The 27366-nt window shown below is 38.5% G+C and overlaps 1 protein-coding gene across 8 annotated transcripts in view; it reads right to left on the bottom strand.

Moving 5' to 3' along the window:
* ARHGEF9 (Cdc42 guanine nucleotide exchange factor 9) overlaps positions 1-27366 on the bottom strand; it is a 456114-nt gene that overhangs the window by 82700 nt on the left and 346048 nt on the right. For all 8 annotated transcript variants that reach the window (XM_040266119.1, XM_040266118.1, XM_040266121.1 and 5 more), the window contains one exon: positions 19508-19687. In XM_040266119.1, the coding sequence (XP_040122053.1) occupies positions 19508-19687 (180 nt within the window). The remainder of the gene's footprint in view (positions 1-19507; positions 19688-27366) is intronic.

Raw genomic sequence — 27366 nt, 5'->3', positions numbered from 1 at the left:
ATGGCATCTGGTCCCATCACTTCATGGCAAATAGAAGGGGAAAGACTGGAAGCAGTGACAGATTTTATTTTCTTGGGGTCCAAAACAACTGTGGGTGATGACTGCAGCCATGAAATTAAAAGACGCTTGCTCCTTGGAAGGAAAGCTGTGACAAACCTAAACAGCATATTAAAAAGCAGAGATTTAAAAAAAAATAAAAAAATAAAAATAAAAATAAATAAAAAGCAGAGATAGCACTTTGCTGAAAAAGGTCTGTATAGTCAGAGCTATCGTTTTTCCAGTAGCCATGTACGGTTGTGAGATTTGGACCATAAAGAAGGCTTAGAACCAAAGAATTAATGTTTTCAAATTGTGTTGATGGAGAAGACTCTTGAGAGTCCTTTGTACAGCAAGGAGTTCAAACTAGTCAATCCTAAAGGAAATAAACTCTGAATATTCAATAGGAGGACTGATGGTGAAGCTGAAGGTCCAATACATTGGCCACCTGGTGTGAAAATCTGATTCATCAGAAAAGACCCTGATGCTGGGAAAGATTGAAATCAGGAAGAGAAGATAACAACAGAGGATGAGATGGTTGGATGGCACCACTGATTCAATGCACATGAACTTGGCAAACTCCAGGAGACAGTAAGGGACACAGAAGCCTGGTGTACTGCAGTCCCTGGGGTCACAAAAAGTTAACACGACTTAGTGACTGAACAACAAAAACAACAACAATACAGGCCCTAGATCAACGAATAATTTTGATGTTTAAGTCTTAGGATTAAGAAATAAAATCTGTAAGGCTATAGGTGACATAGATTCCTCTGATGGATCTAGACAAAGAAAATTGAAAACCTGGAAAAGATTCACATTCTACATGACTTTAAGAACATTTGTGGTTTATGGGAAGAGGTCAAAATAAACAGTGTTAAAGGATGTAGGAAGAAGTTGATTCCAACACTCATGGATAACTGAAAATTTCAAGACATCAGTGGAGGAAGTAATTTCAGATGTGGTAGAAATAGCAAGACAACTAGAATTAGGAGTGGAGGCTGAGGATGTGACTGAATTGTTTCAATCTCATGATAAACCTTTAATGGATGAAGTGTTGCTTCTTATGGATGAGCAAATAAAATTGTTTCTGAAGATGGAATCTACTCCTTATGAAGAAGGTGTGAAGATAGTTGAAATGACAACAAAGGATTTGGAATATTACATAAACTCAGTTGCTAACACAGTGGCAGGGTTTGACAGAGTTTCCACTTTCAAAGAAATTCTACCATGAGTAAAGTATTGTCAATCACCATTTCATGCTACAGAGAAATTATTCATGAAAGGAAGAGTCAACTGATGCAGCAAACCTCAATTTAATTTAAGAAATTGCCACAGCTACCCCAACCTTCCAATCAATACCCTGATCAGCCAGCAGCTATCAACATATTGAGGAAAGACTCTCAACCAGAAAAGGATTATGACTTGCTGAACGCTCAGACGATAGTTCAGTTCAGTTCAGTTCAGTCACTCAGTCGTGTCTGACTCTTTGCAACCCCATGAATTGCAGCATGCCAGCCCGCCCTGTCCATCAACTCCTAGAGTTCACTCAAACTCATGTCCATTGAGTCGGTGATGTCATCCAGCCATCTCATCCTCTGTCGTCACCTTCTTCTCCTGCCCCCAATCCCTCTGAGCATCAGAGTCTTTTCCAATGAGTCAACTCTTCTCATGAGGTGGCCAAAGTACTGAAGTTTCAGCTTTAGCATCAGTCCTTCCAATGAACACCCAGGACTGATCTCCTTCAGAATGGACTGGTTGGATCTCCTTGCAGTCCAAGGGACTCTCAAGAGTCTTCTCCAACACCACAGACAGTTCAAAAGCATCAATTCTTCAGTTCTCAGCCTTCTTCACAGTCCAACTCTCACATCCATACATGATCACAGGAAAAACCATAGCCTTGACTAGATGGAACTTAGTCGGCAAAGTAATGTCTCTGCTTTTGAATATGCTATCTAGGTTGGTCATAACTTTCCTTTCAAGGTGTAAGCGTCTTTTAATTTCATGGCTGCAATCACCATCTACAGTGATTTTGGAGCCACAAAAAATAAAGTCTGATACTGTTTCCACTGTTTCCTCATCTATTTCCCATGAAATGATGGGACCAGATGTCATGATCTTAGTTTTCTGAATTTTGAGCTTTAAGACAACTTCTTCACTATCCTCTTTCACTTTCATCAAGAGGCTTTTTAGTTCAAGGAAATTAGAGATACCAAGGGAACATTTCCTGCAAAGATGGGCTCGATAAAGGACAGAAATGGTGTGGACCTAACTGAAGCAGAAGATATTAATAAAAGGTGGCAAGAATACACAGAAGAACTGTACAAAAAAGATCTCCATGATCAAGATAATCACGATGGTATGATCACTCACCTAGAGCTAGACATCCTGTAATGTGAAGTCAAATGGGCCTTAGGAAGCATCACTATGAACAAAGCTAGTGGAAGTGATGGAATTCCAGTGGAGCTGTTTCAAATCTTGGAAGATGATGCTGTGTAAGTGCTGCACTCAATATGCCAGCAAATTTGGAAAACTCAACAGTGGCCACAGGACTGGAAAAGGTCAGTTTTCATTCCAATCCCAAAGAAAGGCAATGCCAAAGAATGCTCAAACTACCACACAGTTGCACTCATCTCACATGCTAGTAAAGTAATGCTCAAAATTCTCCAAGCCAGGCTTCAGCAATACATGAACCGTGAACTTCCTGATGTTCAAGCTGATTTTAGAAAAGGCAGAGGAACCAGAGATCAAGTTGCCAACATCTGCTGGATCATCAAAAAAAAGGAAAAGAGTTCCAGAAAAACATCTACTTCTGCTTTATTGACTATGCCAAAGCCTTTGACTGTGTGGATCACAGTAAACAGTGGAATATTCTGAAAGAGATGGGAATATCAGACCACCTGACCTGCCTCTTGAGAAACCTATATGCAGGTCAGGAAGCAACAGTTAGAACTGGACATGGAACAACAGACTGGTTCCAAATAGGAAAAGGCTGTCAAGGCTATATATTGTCACCCTGCTCATTTAACTTCTATGCAGAGTACATCATGAGAAACGCTGGACTGGAAGAAGCACAAGCTGGAATCAAGATTGCTGGAAGAAATATCAAGAACCTCAGATAATAGGATGTTTTATCAATAAACTGTTTTTAAGTAAGGCATATATTGTTTTTTAGACATAATGCTCTTATACACTTAATAGACAATAGTATAATGTAAACATAACTTTTATATGCACTGGGAAACCAAACAAATTGTGTGGCTCATTTTACTGTGGTTGTATGAAAACAAATTGACATATCTGAGGTATGCCTGTATGGGTACTCTTTGTAGTGTTCTTATTTTTTTAAATATGATTTTATTTATTTATTTATTTTTGGCTGTTCTGGGTCTTCATTACTGTGTGTGAGCTGTTTTTATTTTTTAAACTTTTCTGTAAGCTTGACATTATTTCTAAGTGTTACAAAAACCTCTACAATTTTTTGTATGCACTGTTTAGTACTCATTCAAAAAATAACCTGGTGTACAAGAACATAATAAATGAGTAAAATCTAAGAGAAATAAAAAATAGAAACTGATAGGTAAAGAGTTTTTATACATGGGCTTAAAATTATTATTAAAAAACTAAATAGGCAAGCCAGACAGATAAAAGAAGTCAGAAAAATGCATATCTGATAAAGAACTTGCATCCACTGTATAAAGAATACTACAGCTTAATACTAAAAAGTCAAACAACCTATTTTTAAAAATTAGGGAAAATAGCACACTAAAAGGATAATACACCAAGATTAGGAGGGACTTAACAAATACAAGCTGGAATCAAGATTGCTGGGAGAAATATCAATAACCTCAGGTATGCAGATGACACGGGCTAAGATCAAGTGGATCTTCCCAACCCAGGGATTGAACCCAGGTCTCTCACATTGCAGGCAGATTCTTTACCAGCTGAGCCACAAGGGAAGCCCAATACAATGTAAATACTGTATAAATGGTTGTAAGTACAATGCAGATGCTATTTAAATAGCTACTGGCATGCAGAAAATTCAAGTTTTGCCTTTTGGAACTTTCTGGGAATATTTTCTGAATATTTTCCATTTGCAATTGGTTGAATCCACAGATTCAGAACCTGCCACTATGGAGGACCAACTGTATTGATGAATCCTGATGTGTTACTGAATTCATTAATTGGGTTGAGAGTTTTTTTTTTTTTTTTTTTTTGTAGATTCCTTAGAATTTTATACATACACAATCACATGATTTCTAAATAAAGACAGCAATTTTATTTCTTCTTATTATTTTCTTTTCTGCCCCCTATTTTCTTTTCTTGTCTTATTGGACTAGCTAGGACCTGTAGTATAGTGTTAGTGATAACAGCAGACATATTTTTCTTAGGCCTAATTTTTAGGGGCAAATATTCAATATTTTACCATTGAGAATGATATTAGCTTTAAAGTTTCTCATGGTCACCCTTTAAGCCAACTTACATACACGACCCGTAGGGCAGAAAGTGAAGAGGAACTATAAAGCTTTTGGATGAAAGTGAAAGTGGAGAGTGATAAAGTTGGCTTAAAGCTCAACATTCAGAAAACGAAGATCATGGCATCCGGTCCAATCACTTCATGGGAAATAGATGTGGAAACAGTAGAAACAGTGTCAGATTTTATTTTTTTGGGCTCCAAAATCACTGCAGATGGTGACTGTAGCCATGACATGAAAAGACGCTTGCTCCTTGGAAGAAAAGTTATGACCAACCTAGATAGTATATTCAAAAGCAGAGACATTACTTTGCCGACTAAGGTCCGTCTAGTCAAGGCTATGTTTTTTCCTGTGGTCATGTATGGATGTGAGAGTGGGACTGTGAAGAAGGCTGAGGGCCGAAGAATTGATGCTTTTAAACTGTGGTGTTGGAGAAGACTCTTGAGAGTCCCTTGGACTGCAAGGAGATCCAACCAGTCCATTCTGAAGGAGATCAGCCCTGGGATTTCTTTGGAAGGAATGATGCTAAAGCTGAAACTCCAGTACTTTGGCCATCTCATGAGAAGAGTTGACTCATTGGAAAAGACTTTGATGCTGGGAGGGGTTGGGGGCAGGAGGAGAAGGGGACGACAGAGGATGAGATGGCTGGATGGCATCACTGACTTGATGGATGTGAATCTGAGTGAACTCCAGGAGTTGGTGATGGACAGGGAGGCCTGGTGTGCTGCGATTCACGGGGTCACAAAGAGTCGGACACAACTGAGTGACTGAAGTGAACTGACCTGATCTCAGTTCAATTCATCATGATAAAAACTTAAAGGAGAAAATCCATATTATTTAAATAAGCATTTTATAAAACACATTTATACTAGAAGTCATCAGCAAACCAGGATTAGAAAAAAAACTTCCCATGTGATAAAGGGTGACCATAAGAAACTTTAAAACTATTATCATTCTCAATGATAAAATATTGAATATTTGCCCCTAAAAATTAGGCATAAGAAAAAGATGTCTGCTGTTATCACTAACACCATACCACAGATCCTAGCTAGTCCAATAAGACAAGAAAAGAAAATAGGGGGCAGAAAAGAAAATAATAAGAAATAAAATTGCTGTCTTTATTTAGAAATCATGTGATTGTGTATGTATAAAATTCTAAGGAATCTACAAAAAAAAAAAAAAAAAACTCTCAACCCAATTAATGAATTCAGTAACACATCAGGATTCATCAATACAGTTGGTCCTCCATAGTGGCAGGTTCTGAATCTGTGGATTCAACCAATTGCAAATGGAAAATATTCAGAAAATATTCCCAGAAAGTTCCAAAAGGCAAAACTTGAATTTTCTGCATGCCAGTAGCTATTTAAATAGCATCTGCATTGTATTTACAGCCATTTATACAGTATTTACATTGTATTGGGCTTCCCTTGTGGCTCAGCTGGTAAAGAATCTGCCTGTAATGTGAGAGACCTGGGTTCAATCCCTGGGTTGGGAAGATCCCCTGGAGAAGGGAAAGGCTATCCACTCCAGTAATCTGACCTAGAGAATTCCATGGACTGTATAGTCCATGGGGTCGCAAAGCATCGGACATGACTGAGCGACTTTTGCTACAATGTATTAAGTATCATAAATAAACTAGAGATGATTTAAAGTATATGGGAGTATTTGCATAATTATATGCAAATATTATATCTTTTACATATGGGACTTGGACATCTGTGGATTTTGTTATATGCAGGGTGTCCTGGAACCAAATCGCTGCTATACTGGGGGACAGCTGTATAAAAAAACCAATTGTATTTCTATATCATCACAACAAACTACAGGAAATTGAAATAAAAATGCATTTTATAAAGTAGCAAAAAATTACTTTTAAATAAATTTTTATAAATAAGATCAAGACCTATAGAAATGAAAACTATAAACAATACTGGGAGATTTAATGTAATCCTAATCAAATTGCTTGAAGAGTTCTTTTTGGTTGGTGTGTTTTTGGTAGAACTAAGCAAGCTGATTCTTTTCCCCCTAGTTTTATCCAGACATAACTGACATACATCACTGTATAAGTTTAAGGTGTACAGCAAGATGGCTTGCTTTACATATATTGTGAAATAATCACAATGTTTATTTAACTTCCATCATCTCATATAGATATAATAAAGAGAACAAAATTCTTATTGTGATAAGATAAATATATACAGAAATACCTAGAGGGGTGTGATGGGGAGGGAGATGGGAGGGAGGTTCAAAAGGGAGGGGATATATGGATTTTCCCTGGTGGCTCAGACGGTAAAGTGTCTGCCTACAATGTGGGAGACCTGGACTCAATCCCTGGGTCAGGAAGATCTCCTGGAGAAGGAAATGGCAACCCACACCAATAATCTTGCCTGGAAAATCCCATGGATGGAGGAACCTTGTTAGGCTACAGTCCATTGGGTCACAAGGAGTCAGACACGACTGAGCAACTTCACTCACTCAAATGGCTGATTCATGTTGAAGTTTGACAGAAAACAGCAAAATTCTGTAGCAATTATCCTTCAATTAAAAAAATTAAAAATAATCTAAAATAAAATTATTTTGAAAAAAGTGAATATGAAGGAGTTTACCTGCTTTCAAGACTTGCTATGAAGCTAGATTATTCAAGATGATGTGAGAAAAAAAGTTGTAGCTATGTATGGTGATGGATGTTAACTAGATTTATTTTGGCAATCATTTCATAACATATAGAAATATTAAATTATTATTCTGTACACCTGAAACTGATATAATGCTATATGAGAGTTATATCTCAATTAAAACAACAAGAAAACATAGTGTGGCATTACTATATAAATAGTTACATAGATCACTGGAACAGAATAGTCTTCTTAAAGATAGAACTACACATATATGATCAACTGATTTCTGACAAAGATGCCCAGGTAATTCAATGGGGAAATTAACAAGCTTTCTCAACAAAAGTGCTGGAATGGCTGAATATCCATATGGAAACAAATTAACAAATTTACCTTGATCCTTTTGTCACACTGTATATTAAAAGTTACCTCAAAAATTATCATAGACCTAAATATAAATATTAAAGCTACATAATATCTATAAGAAAACAGGATAAAAACTTTGTGACTTTGTATTAGGCAAAGATCTCTTAAATAAGAAGCAGAAAACATGAACCATGAAAAAATGATTACTGAATTGACAAAATTAAAATGTTATGCATTTTCAAAGAAAATGCTAAGAAAATGAAAAACAAAGCCACAGACTGAGAAAACCTTTGAAAATCACATATATGACCAAGGACTTGCAAACAGAATAAGAAATAACTCTTGAAACTAAACAATATGAAAACAGACAACTCACTTAGTAAACAAGGCCAAAAAACAAGGACACTTCATCAGAGATTTTATACAGATGGCAAATAAGCACATTTAAAAATGCTCAATATCATTAACAAATGCAAAAATAAACTACAATAAAATGCTACTACATACATATTAGAATGGCTAAAATTAAAAATACTGATAATATCAAGTGCTGACAACCATGTGGAACAACTAAAACTCTTATAGATTAGAGTGAGAATGCAAAATGATATAGCAACTTTGGAAAACAGTTTGGTAGTATCTTATAAAATTAAATAAGCACCTACAATGCAACCCAGTAATTCCAAACATGGAAGTAACCTAGTAAACAACCCAGATGTCCTGGAATGAACTAGTGAATGAGTGGTATATCCACACAAGAGAATATCACTAAACAATGAAAAAAAATAAACTACTAATACATGCAAGAATATGGATGGATATCAAAGAAATTAAGTTAAAGAAACACAACATAAAATGTCATTATGGTATTATTCCATTTATATGAGATTCTAGAAAAAGCAAAATTATACTAATAGAAAGCATATCAGTGTTTGCCAAGAGCCAGACTGGGAGCAAAGTTTGATAACAAAGGAAAAACATTAGAACTTGATGAAATGATAGAAATCTTCCACAATCTTGATTACGGTGGTTGATGGTGACTGCAGCCATGAAATTAAAAGACGCTTACTCCTTGAAAGGAAAGTTATGACCACCCTGGATAGCATATTCAAAAGCAGAGACATTACTTTGCTGACTAAGGTCCATCTAGTCAAGGCTATGGTTTTTCCAGTAGTCGAGTATGGATGTAAGAGTTGGACTGTGAAGAAAGCTGAGCACCGAAGAATTGATGCTTTTGAACTGTGGTGTTGGAGAAGACTCTTGAGAGTCCCCTGGACTTCAAGGGATCCAACCAGTCCATCCTAAAAGAGATCAGTCCTGGGTGTTCTTTGGAAGGACTGATGCTAAAGCTGAAACTCCAGTACTTTGGCTACCTCATGCGAAGAGGTGACTCATTGGAAAAGACTCTGATGCTGAGAGGGATTGGGGACAGGAGGAGAAGGGGACGACAGAGGATGAGATGGCTGGATGGCATCACCGACTCGATGGACATGAGTTTGAGTGAACTCCGGGAGTTGGTGATGGATAGGGAGGCCTCACGTGCTGCAATTCATGGGGTCGCAAAGAGTTGGAAACACCTGAACGACTAAACTGAAAACTGAACTGACACAACTACATGCATTTTTAAAACCCATCGAATTAATTGGTGAATATTATTGCTTGTAAATTAAACCTAAACAAACATGATAAAAAATGAAATCCTAAAAAGAAGCCTTAGAACTGTAAAGGGTAAACAATCTAATACTTCTAAAAATGTGAATTAATACATAAAGAAGGATCAGTTAAGTTCAGTTCAGTCTCTCAGTCATGTCCAACTCTTTGCGACCCCATGGACTGCAGCATTAAATGGACTGCAGCATTATTATGGATTGCAATCCCATGAACTGCAGCATTATTAAAGAAGGATAGAGGCGGTCCTAAGATGGGAGAGGAATAGGACAGGGAGACCACTTTCTCCCCCACAAATTCATCAAAAGAACATTTCAATGCTGAGTAAATGCCACAAAACAACTTCTGAATGCCGGCAGAGGACATCAGGCACCCAGAAAAGCACCCCATTGTCTTCAAAAAGAGGTAGGAAAAAATATAAAAGACATAAAAAGAGACAAAAGAGGTAGGGATGGAGCTCCATCCTGGGAAGGGAGTCTTAAAGAGAGAGGTTTCCAAACACCAGGAAACACTCTCACTGCCAAGTCTGTGGCGAGCCTTGGAAGCACAGAGGGCAACATAACAGGGAGGAAAAATAAATAAATAATTAAAACCCACAGATTAGGAGCCCAATGGTAACTCCCCCAGCAGAGAAGCAGCACAGATGCCTGCATTCGCCACTAGTAAGTGGGGGCTGGGCAGGGAGGCGCGGGCTGCATTGCTTACAGTAAGGATTGGGCCAGAATGCCCTGAGTGTAATCAGAGCAAACTAACTTGGCCTAGCAAACCAGACTGTGGTATAGCTACCACGCAAAAAGCTCTAACATAAGACACTGCTAAGACCGCACACAGAAAAAAGGACGGAACAGAATTAGCCGGCTGCAAACCATCCCACTCTGGTGACAGCAAGCCAGAGCTGGAAGGGCAGGAAGGGGGCAATCGCAGTCCCAGAAAGACAATATCTACCAAACGGTAAGCAGGCTCCTTTGCTAACTAAGACTTCTTGGGGTTCTGGACAGTCATCATCCGCCTGAGAAGGTGCGCCAGTTATACACCCAGAAAACCAAGCAGCAGGGGCAGGAGAGGCGATAAGTCTCAGTGACCATGCTCGTCAAACACCTGAGCTACTCAGGCCTGGGAAGGGCACAAAACACAGGTCCAACCGAGTCTGCACCTCTGAGGACTATCTGAGGGCCTGAACCTGAGCAGCTTAGACCAGGGAGGTGCATGCAGCTCAGGGCTGGCCTTGGACGGGTCTTGGAGGAGCAACCTAGAACCTGAGCTGTGTGTGAAACAAGTGGGGGCAGGCCCAGTGTGGCTGAGACACTGCAAGCACACGCCAGTGTCATTTGTTTACAGCGTCCCTCCTTCCCCACAGCGTGACAGAACAAGTGAGCCTAAAAAAAGTGTCCACCACCGCCCCCTTGTGTCAGGGCGGAAATCAGACACTGAAGAGACCAGCAAACAGAAGAAGCTAAAACAGAGGGAACCGCCTTGGAAGTGACAGGTGCAATAGATTAACACCCTTTCGTTAGTACCGACTACATAGGAAGGGGCCTATAGATCTTGAGAAATATAAGCCAGACCAAGGAACTATCTGAAAATGAACTGACCCCACCCTGCCCACAACACCAGAGAAAGTCCTAGATATATCTTTACTATTTTTATGATCATGCTTTTTTTTTTATTCTTTTTTTTAAACTTTTTAAAATTTTTAAGGCCTCTATTACTCCCTTAATTTTCATTTTTATACTCAACTATTACTTTTCAAAAAAAGACCCTATTTTTAAAGCAAACTTCATACATATATATATATATGTATATATATATATATATATATATAAAATAATTATTCTGACTGTTTTTTTTTTCTTCTTCTTCTTTTCTTTAATATTGTATTTTTGAAAATCCAACCTCAACTCTAGATTTTTAATCTTTGCTTTTTGGTAGTTGTTATCAATTTTGTACCTTTAAAAACCCAATCTTCAGTAACCATTTTTACTTGGGAACGAGATTACTGGCTTGACTGCTTTCTCCTGCTTTGGACTCTCCTTTTTCTCCCCCAGGTCACTTCTATCTCCTCCCTCCTCCTTCTTTTCTCTACCCAACTCTGTGAATCTCTGTGTGTTCCAGATGGTGGAGAACACGTAGGGAACTGATTACTGGCTGGATGTGTCTCTCTCCTTTTCATTTCCCCCTTTTATCCTCCTGGCCACCTCTGTCTCCTTCCTCCCTCTTCTCTTCTCTGTATAACTCCATGAACATCTCTGAGCAGTCCAGACTGTGGAGCACACATAAGGAAATGATTACTGGCTAGCTGGCTCTCTCCTCTTTTGATTCCACCTCATCTCATTCAGGTCACCTATAGCTCCCTCCTCCCTCTTCTCTTCTCCTTGTAACTCTGTGAACCTCTCTGGTGACCCTCACTGTGGAGAAACTTTTCATCTTTAAACTTGATGTTTTATCAATGGTGCTGTATAGAAGGAGAAGTCTTGAGACTACTGTAAAAATAAGACTGAAAACCAGAAGCAGGAGGCTTAAGTCCAAATCCTGAGAACATCAGAGAACTCCTGACTCCAGGGAACATTAATCGATAGGAGCTCTTCAAACACCTCCATACCTACACTAAAACCAAACACCACCGAAGGGTCAACAAGTTCCGGAGCAAGACATACCACGCAAATTCTCCAGCAACACAGGAACACAGGCCTGAGCTTCAATTTACAGGCTGCCCAAAGTTACCCCCAAACCACTGACATCTCATGACTCATTACTGGACACTTCATTGCACTCCAGAGAGAAGAAATGCAGCTCCACCCACCAGAACACTGACACAAGCTTCCCTAACTAAGAAACCTTGACAAGCCACCTGTACAACCCCACCCACAGTGAGGAAACTCCACAATAAAGAGAACTCCACAAACTGCCAGAATACAGAAAGGCCACCCCAAACACAGCAATATAAACAAGATGAAGAAACAGAGAAATACCCAACAGGTAAAGGTACAGGATAAATGCCCACCAAACCAAACAAAAGAGGAAGAGTAGGGAATCTACCTGATAAAGAATTCCAAATAATGATAGTGAAAATGATCCAAAATCTTGAAATAAAAATGGAATCACAGATAAATAGCCTGGAGACAAGGATTGAGAAGATGCAAGAAAGGTTTAACAAGGACCTAGAAGAAATAAAAAAAAGAGTCAATATATAATGAATAATGCAATAAATGAGATCAAAAACACTCTGGAGGAAACAAATAGTAGAATAATGGAGGCAGAAGATAGGATTAGTGAAGTAGAAGCTAGAATGGTAAAAATAAATGAATCAGAGAAGAAAAAAAAGAATTAAAAGAAATGAGGACAATCTCAGAGACCTCCAGGACAATAGTAAATGCTCCAATATACGAATCATAGGAGTCCCAGAAAATGAAGACAAAAAGAAAGATTATGAGAAAATACTTGAGGAGGTAATAGTTGAAAACTTCCCTAAAATGGGGAAGAAAATAATCACCCGAGTCTAAAAAAACCCAGAGAGTCCCAAACAGGATAAACCCAAGGTGAAACACCACAAACACATATTAATCAAATTAACAAAGCTCAAACACAAAGAACAAATATTAAAAGCAGCAAGGGAAAAACAACAAATCACACACAAGGGGATTCTCATAAGGATAACAACTGATCTTTCAATAGAAACACTTTAGGCCAGGAGGGAATGGCAAGACATACTTAAAGTGATGAAAGAAAATAACCTACAGCCCAGATTACTGTACCCAGCAAGGATCTCATTCAAATATGACAGAGAAACCAAAAGCTTTACAGACAAGCAAAACCTGAAAGAATTCAGCACCAACAAACCAGCTCTCCAACAAATGCTAAAGGATACTCTCTAGACAGGAAACACAAATAGGGTGTATAAACCCGAACTGAAAACAATAAAGTAAATGGCAATGGGATCATACTTATAAATAATTACCTTAAAGGTAAATGGGTTGAATGCCCCAACCAAAAGACAAACACTGGCTGAATGGATACAAAAACAAGACCCCTATATATGTTGTTTACAAGACACCCACCTCAAAACAAGGGACACATACAGACTGAAAGTGAAGGGCTGGAAAAAGATATTCCATGCAAATAGAGACCAAAAGAAAGCTGGAGTAGCAATACTCATATCAGATAAAATAGACTTTAAAACAAAGTCTGTGAAAAGGGACAAAGAAGGACACAACATAGTGATCAAAGGATCAATCCAAGAAGAAGATAGAACAATTATAAGTATATATGCACCCAACATAGGAGCACCACAATATGTAAGACAAATGCTAACAAGTATGAAAGGGGAAATTAACAATAACACAATAAGAGTGGGAGACTTTAATACCCCACTCACACCTATGGATAGATCAACTAAACAGAAAATTAACCAAGAAACACAAACTTTAAATGATACAATAGACCAGTTCGACCTAATTGATACTACACGACATTTCACCCCAAAACAATGAATTTCACCTTTTTCTCAAGTGCACAAGGAACCTTCTCTAGGATACATCATATCCTGGGCCATGAACCTAGCCTTGGTAAACTCAAAAATATTCAAATCATTCCAAGCAAATTTTCTGATCATAATGCAATAAGATTAGATCTCAATTACAGGAGAAAAACTATTAAAAATCCCAACATATGGAGGCTGAACAACACACTTCTGAATAACCAACACATCACAGAAGAAATCAAAAAAGAAATCAAAATATGCATAGAAACGAATGAAAATAAAAACACAACAACCCAAAACCTGTGGGACACTGTAAAAGCAGTGCTAAAGGGAAAGTTCATAGCAATACAGGCATGCCTCAAGAAACAAGAAAAAAGTCAAATAAATAACCGAATGCTACACCTAAAGCAACTAGAAAAGGAAGAAATGGAGAACCCCAGGGTTAGTAGAAGGAAAGAAATCTTAAAAATTAGGGCAGAAATGAATGCAAAAGAAACAAAAGAGACCATAGCAAAAATCAATAAAGCCAAAAGCAGGTTCTTTGAAAGGATAAATAAAATTGACAAACCATTAGCCAGAATCATCAAGAAACAAAGAGAGAAAAATCAAATCAATAAAATTAGAAATGAAAATGGACAGATCACAACAGACAACACAGAAATACAAAGGATCATAAGAGACTACTATCAGCAATTATATGCCAATAAAATGGACAACCTGGAAGAAATGGACAAATTCTTAGAAAAATACAACTTTCCAAAACTGAAACAGGAAGAAATAGAAAATCTTAATAGACCCATCACAAGCACGGAAATTTAAACTGTAATCAGAAATCTTCCAGCAAAAAACAAAAAAAGCCCAGGTCCAGACGGCTTCACAGCTGAGTTCTACCAAAAATTTAGAGAAGAGCTAACACCTATCCTAGTCATATTCTTCCAGAAAATTGCAGAGGAAGGTAAACTTCGAAACTCATTCTATGAGGCCACCATCACCCTAATACCAAAACCTGACAAAGATGCCACAAAAAAAGAAAACTACAGGCCAATATCACTGAGGAACACAGATGCAAAAATCCTTAACAAAATTCTAGCAATCAGAATCCAACAACACATTAAAAACATCATACACCATGATCAAGTGGGCTTTATCTCAGGGATGCAAGGATTCTTCAATATCCGCAAATCAATCAATGTAATACACCACATTAACAAATTGAAAAATAAAAGCCACATGATTATCTCAATAGATGCAGAGAAAGCCTTTGACAAAATTCAACATCCATTTATGATAAAAACTCTCCAGAAAGCAGGAATAGAAGGATCATGCTGCTGCTGTTGCTAAATCACTTCAGTCGTGTCCGACTCCATGCAACCCCATAGATGGCAGCCCGCCAGCCTCCCCCGTCCCTGGGATTCTCCAGGCAAGAACACTGGAGTGGGCTGCCATTTCCTTCTCCAATGCATGAAAGTGAAAAGTGAAAGTGAAGTCGCTCAGTCGCAACCCCATGGACTACAGCCCACCAGACTCCTCCATCCATGAGATTTTCCAGGCAAGAGTACTGGAGTGGGGTGCCATTGCCTTCTCCTAGAAGGAACATACCTCAACATAATAAAAGCCATATATGACAAACCCACAGCAAACATTATCCTCAATGGTGAAAAATTGAAAGCATTTCCCTTAAAGTCAGGAACAAGACAAGGGTGCCCACTTTCACCACTAGTATCCAACATAGTTCTGGAAGTTTTGGCCACAGCAATCAGAGCAGAAAAATAAATAAAAGGAATCCAAATTGGAAAAGAAAAAGTAAAACTCTCACTGTTTGCAGATGACATGATCCTCTACATAGAAAACCCTAAAGACTACACCAGAAAATTACTAGAGCTAATCAATGAATATAGTAAAGTTGCAGGATATAAAATCAACACACAGAAATCCCTTGCATTCCTATACACTAATAATGAGAAAGTAGAAAAAGAAATTAAGGAAACAATTCCATTCACCATTGCAATGAAAAGAATAAAATACTTAGCAATATATCTACCTAAAGAAACTAAAGCCCCATATATAGAAAACTATAAAACACTGGTGAAAGAAATCAAAGAGGACACTAATAGATGGAGAAATATACCATGTTCATGGATCGGAAGAATCAATACAGTGAAAATGACTATACTACCCAAAGCAATCTATAGATTCAATGCAATCCCTATCAAGCTACCAGCGGTATTTTTCACAGAGCTAGAACAAATAATTTCACAATTTGTATGGAAATACAAAAAACCTCGAATAGCCAAAGCAATCTTGAGAAAGAAGAATGGAACTGGAGGAATCAACTTGCCTGACTTCAGGCTCTACTACAAAGCCATAGTCATCAAGACAGTATGGTACTGGCACAAAGACAGAAATATAAATCAATGGAACAAAACAGAAAGCCCAGAGATAAATCCACACACCTATGGACACCTTATCTTCGACAAAGGCGGCAAGAATATACAATGGAGTAAAGACAATCTCTTTAACAAGTGGTGCTGGGAAAACTGGACAACCACTAGTAAAAGAATGAAACTAGATCACTTTCTAACACCATACACAAAAATAAATTCAAAATGGATTAAAGATCTAGACGTAAGACCAAAAACTATAAAACTCCTAGAGGAGAACATAGGCAAAACTCTCTCCAACATAAATCACAGCAGGATCCTCTATGACCCACCTCCCAGAATACTGGAAATAAAAGCAAAAATAAACAAATGGGACCTAATTAAAGTTAAAAGCTTCTTCACAACAAAGGAAACTCTAAGCAAGGTGAAAAGACAGGCTTCGGAATGGGAGAAAATAATAGTAAATGAAGCAACTGACAACTAATCTCAAAAATATACAAGCAACTCCTTCAGCTCAAGTCCAGAAAAATAAATGACCCAATCAAAAAATGGGCCAAAGAACTAAATAGACATTTCTCCAAAGAAGACATGCAGATGGCTAACAAACACATGAAAAGATGCTCAACAGCACTCATTATCAAAGAAATACAAATCAAAACTACAATGAGGTACCATTTCACGCCAGTCAGAATGACTGCTATCCTAAAGTCTATAAGCAATAAATGCTGGAGAGGGTGTGGAGCAAAGGGAAGCCTTGTACACTGTTGGTGGGAATGCAAACTAGTACAGCCACTATGGAGAACAGTGTGGAGATTCCTTAAAAAACTGGAAATAGAACTGCCTTATGACCCAGCAATCCCTCTGCTGGGCATATACACCAAGGAAACCTGAATTGAAAGACACACGTATACCCCAATGTTCATTGCAGCACTGTTTATAATAGCCAGGACATGGAAGCAACCTAGATGTCCATCAGCAGATGAATGGATAAGAAAGCTGTGGTACATATGCACAATGGAGTATTACTCAGCCATTAAAAAGAATACATTTGAATCAGTTCTAATGAGGTGGATGAAACTGGAGCCGATTATACAGAGTGAAGTAAGCCAGAAAGAAAAACACCAATACAGTATACTAATGCATATATATGGAATTTAGAAAGATGGTAATGATAACCCTGTATGGGAGACGGCAAAAGAGACACAGATGTATAGAACAGTCTTTTGGACTCTGTGGGAGAGGCAGAGGGTGGGAAAATTTGGGAGAATGGCATTGACACATGTATAATATCATATAAGAAATGAATCGCCAGTCTAGTTTTGATGCAGGGTGCAGGATGCTTGGGGCTGGTGCACTGGGATGACCCGGAGAGATGGTGTGAGGGGGGGGAGGTGGGAGGGGTATTCGGGATTGGGTACACGTGTACACCCATGGTGGATTCATGTTGATGTGTGGCAAAACCAGTATAATATTGTAAAGTAAATAATAATAATAATAAAAACAAAAAAAGAAGAAGGATAATACACCATGATTAGCTAGCATTTATCCCAGCAATGCAATGCTCATTTAAGATATGAAAATTATTTAATGTAAATCACCATGTTAACAGATTACAGGGTAAAAGCATAAGATCATTTCAATAGATTAGTGGTTCATTTGACAACATCTGGAGACATTTTCAGTTGTCACAACTGGAAGCATTGCTACTGACCTCCAGGAGATAGAAAATGCTTAATAGGTATTCTGTTAAGCACTCTACAAGGCACAGGATAGACTCTAATTGAGAGTCAGTATTCCACATTCTACTTTCCCAACTCAATATTATATTTATGATATTCACACACATTGCTATAGGGTACACACATCTAGTATTGTTATTTCTTACTAGATATTAACCCAGAGTAAGTATTCCCCATATGTTTCACATCCATGCCCTGGTGATAAATACATAAGCTGCATCTAACTGCACTAGATGACATAACACTGCCATGTTATCAATAGCCTTGTAAATGTTCCCTTTCTCATGGACCTCTGAGAATTTCTCTGGGATATATGCTCACAAATGAAACCAGTAAGTCGTAAACATGCTTAACTTTGGTAAATACTACCCAGGTGTATTATGGAATGACTGAATCAGTTTAAAGCTGTTAAAAAAAAAGGGGGGGGACTTAACATATCATGCCTGAGACTGCTATCCCTAAAAAGGCCTACCTGAAAGGTTGGCCCTTGGCTGGCATCTTGGAATTTGGATCTCAAGAGGGTTTTCACCATTCCCTGACAAGAATGGCTTGCTGTGCCTAAACTATTTGTATGAACATTGTGGTTTATGCTAAAGACCTGCTTTCCTTCTGTGGGTCTGGAATTTTGGTACACACTAGGCAAAGTGTGCCTACATGACCAGCCTCCCATAGACATCTTGGGCATTGAGTCCTTAATAATTTTCCCTGGTAGACAACATTTCACATGTGCTGTCATAACTCATTGTAAAGGGAATTAATTACACCCTGTGTAACTCAACTGGAAGAGGACTCTGAAAATTTATACCTGGTTTCCTTCAGACTTCATCCCATATACCTTTTCCTTTTGGTGATTTCGCTTTGTATCCTTTAGTTATATTAAATCATAACCATGAGTATGACTATATGCTGAGTCCTGGGATTTCCAGAAAATCACTGAACATAGGGGTTGCCTTAAATATAACCTCAACATAAATTCCCACAGTCAAAGCAGGAAAATTTGTAAGAAGACTTACTTTCACCTGCATACTTCCATGTGTCATTTGAATTTTATACCACATGAATGTGTTATCTTTTTAAAAATAAATACTTTATAAAAAGGGAGAGAAAAGTTGTCAAAACTAGGTTACCTGTGAATAAGATCCAAAAGGATATTAGAGAACCATAGAAGTATACAGTGAAACCTTCTTAAATCCCTGTGAAGAAGCCAAAAGAAGGTAAGGAACTTATCCAGTTACCGAGACAGTCATTATATTTATGGCTTGCATCCTCACTTCCCTGTTTCTAGTGCTCCTTTCTCTTAAGTCCTGTGGCCCCTTTTCCTACACAAGTCACTTCCCCTACCATAGTGTTCTCCCCTAAATGCCTTGCAGGCATCCACTTTCATGGTGATCATAGTCTTTCCTATTTCTCAGACTCCTGGAATATGTGAATATGTTCAGAGTCCCTCTCAAAATGTTGGGTCCCATGGAAACTGAGCCCAATAGGAACAGAAAAGAGAAGTTGAAAAATCCTACTGGTAACTATCTGGAAGAGAAGAAAAAGAGAGGGGAATAGTAAAGAAAGAGATTCCTTGGTCAAGTCATCATATCTTTCCAAGTTCTCATACTGTAGCAAGGGGGTGAACATCAAGGTCAGAGAGGAATCCATCCACTACTGTGGGACAAAGCAGCTGAGCAGAACCAGATAGCTTAGAGACTCCTTGCATGGATTCCAAACGTCTCTCAAAACCCTCCCCAAAGGGGAAGATGCTTACGTGCTCCAGGAAGCAGGGTCCTATCTCGCTGAGATGGGGGTCATCATTGTTGTACTGTTTCTCCAGGTCTCTTACAAAGCCCATCTGAAACCTGTAGATGTCTTCAATGTTCCCAAAGATCACCTTCAGTTGCTCATCACTGAACATGTCCCTTCTCTTCCGGCATTGCTTCAGGTAGCCCTGCAGACAAAGTAAAAGTCCAGGATGAGGATTCCCTTCATTCCTTGAGGGTTTTTACCACTTCTTAAGCATTTGAGAGCCTTATTTCAGTTCCATGATGTAAAGAGGAAATAACCATTTCTATTTTTCATACAAGAAAATTGGGTTTAAAGAAAGAAGTCACTCGATCAGTGAATAATTAAGAAAGATGGATCTTAAGGAAAAGTCTCCAGAGTGCAAAGATTCCAGAGCGTAGAGCTTTGCCCACCATTCTCTATGACAAGGACCCCCAAAAGTGATAGGATTCTTTCTCAGAATCTGGTTAAGCACAAATAATTTCACTCACTTTAGTAGCTATTGGGTTAGCTGAATTGATTCACAACTCTAATGTTTTATTTCTTGTAGGACCAGTCCAAAAGCTCCGGTAGGAAAACTTCCCAAAAAGAAAGAGACAAAACCAAACCATTCTTAAAGTGAATGTTGTAGTCATCTGGTCAGTAGCTGGTCAGGAGAGACTGTTTGGATGAGCTTAGTGAGTAAGCCCACAGGTGCCCAGGCGTGGTGTTTCCAACAGGGTAAGTGTTTAGGACACATTTGTGAATAAATGGATGAATTAATACAGCTAGCCACTGGTGAAAAAGGAATCAATGAAAGAAATTCTTAGTCTGATAAGAGAACTGAGATAACATAACCAGACTCAGAACACATTGTAAGTCAGGGCAAAGGAAACAAACAAACAAACACAGTTTTCCATTCTGAACTTCTCAGTGTACATTTTTAACTAATAGTAATGGTCTTCATTAGAAATCATTAGAATGTAAAAATTCTGGTGAGAATGAATTATGCCCACTTGCTTTTATCTAAATGCTAAATGTGATTTTTATAACATCTGTTGAGCCCCTAATGAGGAGCATTATGGTGAATGACTTATCACTTCTGGCCCTGTCTAACTCCATTTTGTCTCCTCTAACACAGTTTGCAATGAAGGCATCTAGGCTACTCCAGGAAGATTCTGATCCCTGGTTTCACTGTCCTTTACCAACTCCTACCAAAAGCTCACTTCTCTTTTATCCTCTTACCCTCCAAGTCAGCCATTAATGAGTAAGTGTCTTTTAACAATTTGCCAATTAATAGTTTGTGCCTGTGTTGACATTTATTTAATTAATGGCTTATGCCCTCCCTGACTACTATGCTCAAGATGTCCTACATTCATTTATATCCAATTCTTGACCAAGAGGAAGACACTCTCTATTCCCAGAATATCTTTTTAGCTTCACTCTCTTTACTAAAGTGGATTCCCAAATTCTGCTTCCCTCAAAAACTTTCTTTCACTAATAGGAAGAGACATAATAAATTCCTGAAGGTTCCTCTCTGCTTAATAGGTAACTCCTAGCTTCCTTATCTCTATTTTCCTCCCTTCTCTCCCCACTCTCTTTTTTACTCTTAACACCTTTGGAAGCGTGTTAGCTACAGTAGAGCAAGAAAATCAGTGAGCATATCATCTGGCAGGAACTTTTCCAACTTGACATTAGGCAAGGGGCAGAGACCGACTCACCTCTGCTCCCACTTTTTCACCGTAAAGTAGGCTTGTGAGTATAACTGGAAAAACTGGTAACAATGTTACATTAGCATGTCACTTCTGGGTTAGTAGTAAGTAGGGAAAACCACTAGACCATTCAAGTATGACCTAAATCAAATACCTTATGATTATACAGTGGAAGTGACAAGTAGATTCAAGGGCCTAGATCTGATAGATATAGTGCCTGATGAACTATGGAATGAGGCTCGTGACATTGTACAGGAGACAGGGATCAAGACCATCCCCATGGAAAAAAAAAATGGAAAAAAGCAAAATGGCTGTCTGGGGAGGCCCTACTAATAGCTGAGAAAATGAGAGAAGTGAAAAGCAAAGGAGAAAAGGAAAGATATAAGCATCTGAATGCAGAATTCCAAAGAATAGCAAGAAGAGATAAGAAAGCCTTCTTCAGTGATCAATGCAAAGAAATAGAGGAAAAGAACAGAATGGGAAACACTAGAGATTTCTTCAAGAAAATTAGAGATACCAAGGGAACATTTCATGCAAAGATGGGCTCAATAAAGGACAGAATGGTATGGACCTAATAGAAGCAGAAGATATTAAAAAGAGGTGTCAAGAATACACAGAAGAACTGTACGAAAAAGATCTTCATGAACCGGATAATCATGATGGTGTGATCACTCATCTAGAGCCAGACATCCCGGAATGTGAAGTCAAGTGGGCCTTAGAAAGCATCAGTATGAACAAAGCTAGTGGAGATGATGGCATTCCAGTTGAGCTATTTCAAATCCTGAAAGATGATGATGTCAAAGTGCTGCACTCAAGATGCCAGCAAATCTGGAAAACTCAGCAGTGGCCACAGGACTGGAAAAGGTCAGTTTTCATTCCAATCCCAAAGAAAGGCAATGCCAAAGAATGCTCAAACTACCGCACAATTGCACTTATCTCACATACTAGGAAAGTAATGCTCAAAATTCTCCAAGCCAGGCTTCAGCAATAAGTGAACCGTGAACTTCCTGATGTTCAAGCTGGTTTTAGAAAAGGCAGAGGAACCAGAGATCAAATTGCCAACATCCACTGGATCATGGAAAAAGCAAGAGAGTTCCAGAAAAACATCTATTTCTGCTTTATTGACTATGCCAAAGCCTTTGACACTGTGGATCACAAGAAACTGTGGAAAATTCTGAAAGAGATGGGAATATCAGACCCCCTGACCTGCCTCTTGAGAAATCTGTATGCAGGTCAGGAAGCAACAGTTAGAACTGGACATGGAATAACAGACTGGTTCCAAGTAGGAAAAGGAGTACGTCAAGGCTGTATATTGTCACCCTGCTTATTTGACTTATAGCAGAGTACATCATGAGAAATGCTGGACTGGAAGAAACACAAGCTGGAATCAAGATTGTCGGGAGAAATATCAATCACCTCAGATATGCAGATGACACCACCCTTATGGCAGAAAGTAAAGAGGAACTAAAAAGCCTCTTGATGAAAGTGAAAGAGGAGAGTGAAAAAGTTGGCTTAAAGCTCAACATTCAGAAAATGAAGATCATGGCATCTGGTCCCATCAGTTCATGGGAAATAGATGGGGAAACAGTGGAAACAGTGTCAGACTTTATTTTGGGGGGCTCCAAAATCACTGCAGATGGTGACTGCAGCCATGAAATTAAAAGACGCTTATTCCTTGGAAGAAAAGTTATGACCAACCTAGATAGCATATTCAAAAGCAGAGACATTACTTTGCCGACTAAGGTCTGTCTAGTCAAGGCTATGGTTTTTCCAGTAGTCATGTATGGATGTGAGAGTTGGACTGTGAAGAAGGCTGAGTGCCGAAGAATTGATGCTTTTGAACTGTGGTGTTGGAGAAGACTCTTGAGAGTCCCTTGGACTTCAAGGAGATCCAACCAGTCCATTCTGAAGGAGATCAGCCCTGGGATTTCTTTGGAAGGAATGATGCTAAAGCTGAAACTCCAGTACTTTGGCCACCTCATGTGAAGAGTTGACTCATTGGAAAAGACTCTGATGCTGGGAAGGATTGGGGGCAGGAGGAGAAGGGGACGACAGAGGATGAGATGGTTGGATGGCATCATTGACTCGATGGACGTGAATCTGAGGGAACTCCGGGAGTTGGTGATGGACAGGGAGGCCTGGAGTGCTGCAATTCATGGAGTCACAAAGAGTCGGACACGACTGAGTGACTGAACTGAACTGAACTAGTGAGTGACAGGAAACAGAAGAGGTCAGCCTGTACAGTTCATTCTTCCCTTGATAAACCAGCTCATGAAATACTTAATAGTTTTGTTTACTGCTCCCATTTGAAACATCTCAGGGAACTGACAAATTACCATCAAATCCTTAAAAGTGCAGCAAGGATGTTATGTCTTAACATGAGTATGGAATACAACAGAAATGGGGAAAAAAAGGAAAAAGTGGGGTTTGAAAAAGAAAGAGACAGAGGTCTCAGAATGGCTTCCTAATTCCCCCAATATGCTATCCATTACCTTTGTGAAGGATACCATTTTCTTTATATTACTTTATATAGGAAGGTAATGTGCTGTAACAAGGGAATATAAATTTAAATACTAGAAGAAATGCAACTACCCATAGGATGGTAGGGCCCTAGAGTGTATTGTTAACTGTTTTTCTTTAAAGCTAATTCTAGATTATAAATAAATATATTATGGTGCGTTTGGTTTAATGGAATATCACACAGCCATTAAAGTCAGAAAGGCTATCTTGTAACATGGAGATGTGTTTATGGTATAATGTTAAGAAGTAGAATACAAAATGGTGTCACTGTGTCTTTATGATTAAAAATAAGTATTTGCCAGAGAATATAAAGAAAATACAGCCTTGAGAAGATTGCCTTGAACACAATATTATCAAGGAAAGGAGGAGAATCCAATGTCTTCTTAAATTTTCCATCCCTAGTGTTTAAGACACATGACTTGCTGAAGGGATTACAAATAATAGATAGAAACTGCTCTTATTGGGCTTCCCAGGTGACTCTAGAGGTAAAGAATCTGTCTATCAATGCAGGAGACATAAGAGACGTGGGTTCGATCCCTGAGTTGAGAAGATCCCCTGGAGGAGGGCATGGCAACCCACTCCAGTATTCTTGCCTGGAGAATCCCATGGACAGAGGAGCTTGATGGGCTATGGTCCATAGGGTCACAAAGAGTTGAACACCACTGAAGCGACTTAGCACACACATGTCCTTACAAAGGAAATTATAAAAAGGGACATAAAGATATAGGAGTAGCCAGAGAACCCTTAAATGTCATACCTAGCCCCTATTTCACCCAACTGCCTAGGCTTCTGAGGGGAGAAAGGCCAGGAGAGTTGACTAGTTCTCTGAGTCTTGATTTTATTTTTCACTCCCTTCTTTGGCTAACTTAGTGACTTTATCAAATTTTCCACAAAAACAATGAACAGCACTTTGATTAGGGGTCAGTCAATCTTTGTTTCTTCTCATCCACTCATTTTTAAGGACATATAAGTTTAAGATGATTTAGTAGTGGAATATGACTTTCAAAAAAAAATTAATGCCATCTTAAGTTAGGGATAAAGGGGAAACAGACTGAGAAGGTGGAATGAGAGAAGTAACAAAAAGGCAATCACACTACTGCAGGGGAGCATCATTCAATTCTGGCCCCTGTTTTCAGAGAAACATGAATAAAAGGATACAAAGCCAGAAGGAAATAGACAGGGCAGAGAGGGGCCTGAAAAGCAACACCATGAAGAATGGTGCAATACCAGGGTTGTGTGTCCTGGAGAAGAGAAGTTGCAGAGGACCTCTGAAGGCTTGTCACAGGGCAAAGGGAGCAGAAGGGGTTTATGGATCTTACTGTCGAGCATGCTTCGAACACCTTTTAGCTCCATCTGAATGGTAAGAGAGAATAAGGTGATATAGCAGTAGGTGTGAACTAACTGAACAAAAGTAGTTTCTGAGAGCCTCACCTCTCCTAGGAGTAAAGTGAGCATGAATGTGAAGTCAGTACTGTGGGAGTTATCAAATCAATCACAATCAGCATGAATTAGCCCTGCTATATTGCCATGGTAATAGACAAAGAAGGTTGACTATTAATTTTACCGTTTCTAAACCCTCAGAGTTGATCTGAAAGTCTAAATCTAATACAATGAGCTAGAATAAGTGCCTTATATGAGATACAAATCAAAATCATGACCTCCAGAGAAGATTCCAAAGACTTGCGGGAAATAAGATTAATCAAAGAACCTCTGGATCAACTATGGTTTTAAAAAACCTTTAGGGAAAGACCTGTGCAAACCTGGACCTTGGTGACTCTATCTATAAAATGTATATATCAGAAAAGATTTACAGGACCTCATTCAGCTCTGACTCTCTACAGATATCATATACTGTTTTGACTGGAAGCCTGACAAGAGACTTGATATATGTCTTGAAAACAATTTCAATATAATTAGGGAACGATAACCATGTTTTTCCTGTTCACAGCCTATATCTCTAGAGCTTTTCTTCTTTCACTTTTTTGTCCATGAAGTCTTTTTTTTCAGATTAAGTGAAACCATTAAAAAATAAGAGGATGACAGGAAGAAGATTTGCAACTTGGAAAACTGCCAAGGGATTAATATCTGGAATATACCAGGAACTCCTATAAATCAGCCAAAAAAAAAAAAAGAGAGAGAGAGAGAGAAACTCCAGGAAAATGGGCAAAGGATAGGAACAGAGCCTCGAGTGTCCAGGAGGTATGGATAGGTAGGGCCTAGAGCAGCCAGAAAACCCTAGGCTGGTCACTGAAGTCCAATGAGCTGCTTCATCCTTTTAGTTTAGTATGCTATACAAATATTATTGCTTATTACAATGTGTTATTTTCTACATATACACCAAGATATAAAGACAATTGGGAATAAATCAGGATAGGCAATTAATAGAAAAAAAAAAGTCAGTAAGTTTGAAAACTCCAGGCTTAAACATATTGAATGTAAATGTCTTGAAGCTATAGTATGAGAAACTCTATCAGATCTAGGAAGGATTCCTTGATGGTGTATGAGACACTAATACAAATGACCAAGGAAAACTAGTCCAGCTTTTCTGGAGGCATTTGAGGACAGAATTTATTTCACAGTTATCAGATGACTGAGATTGTCTTACTCAGAGAGTATTTAACTTTATTTGACCTGTGTTTCAGTTTCCCTGATCATAATATGATTTCTAAAACAAGAGTAAATACCATAAACCATTGGTCAAGATGGCCTAGAACTAAGCCAATTCTCTTTTATATCACTGGACTTAGAAAGAAGAATGCCATCTTTTCAGAGAACTCATTAAAAAATATACTTTCTTTTACTGGCCTCACTGAATAACTTTGATAAAAATAACTCTATTTCCTGCTTCCACATTTGTAAAATGAGTGTAGTGTAACTTAAATGGTGAGGCACTTTCTGCTTCCAGGAGTAATTAATAAATGAATAAATAAATACAAAAAATGAATATTTTCTGATACTGACTTTTTTTCTGTACTGAATACAAGATTCATAGATCTCTCTTAACCTACAGAAAGAGTAGATACCATGCTAACACATTTGTGCATGAGTAAGACATGCCTCCATTGGTATCAGTGAGAAAATGGTGGAAAAGGCAGAAGTAACATGGATTACTATCACAGTGTTCCTTGGTGAAAGCATACCTAGATTTCACAGAATCAGAGAAAGTAATATCCAGACAGCACTTAAAGAGCAACTCTTCCAATCTGCTAATTTTAGAATTAGGGAACAAGGTCCAGGATGGAAAAGATTCACCTGAGGTTCCTCAGTCAGTTAGTGACTAAGGTGGGATGTGAACTTAGGAATCCCAATTCTGGTTTTGGTATTCTTTCTTATAAATCATATTGTTCCTCATAGCTTTTGGTTTAGAGGTGACAACCCGAGCTAAAATATTGTTTTCTGACTTACACACAGAGCTATACACAGGTTTCTCTACCCTTCTTTTGTTCTAGCTAAATGTTCATCTGTGGTTGCAGGGTGGGACAAAGAGATATTTCCCTTTTAAACCATTAGCTTCAGCATCAAGAATAATTAAGAGATATGGAACTCACAAATCACCAACAAAACCTTTGTTAGGTTAGTTATACTGGGAAATTTCTCAAAGCAGGGAATGACACTCCATCTTTCAGAAAGATAA

The sequence above is a fragment of the Oryx dammah genome, unplaced genomic scaffold (assembly GCF_014754425.2).
Source record: "Oryx dammah isolate SB20612 unplaced genomic scaffold, SCBI_Odam_1.1 HiC_scaffold_23, whole genome shotgun sequence".
NCBI lineage: Eukaryota > Metazoa > Chordata > Mammalia > Artiodactyla > Bovidae > Oryx > Oryx dammah.
The sequence above is the reverse complement of the archived record's forward strand: the minus strand, read 5'-3'. Positions and strand labels throughout refer to the sequence as shown.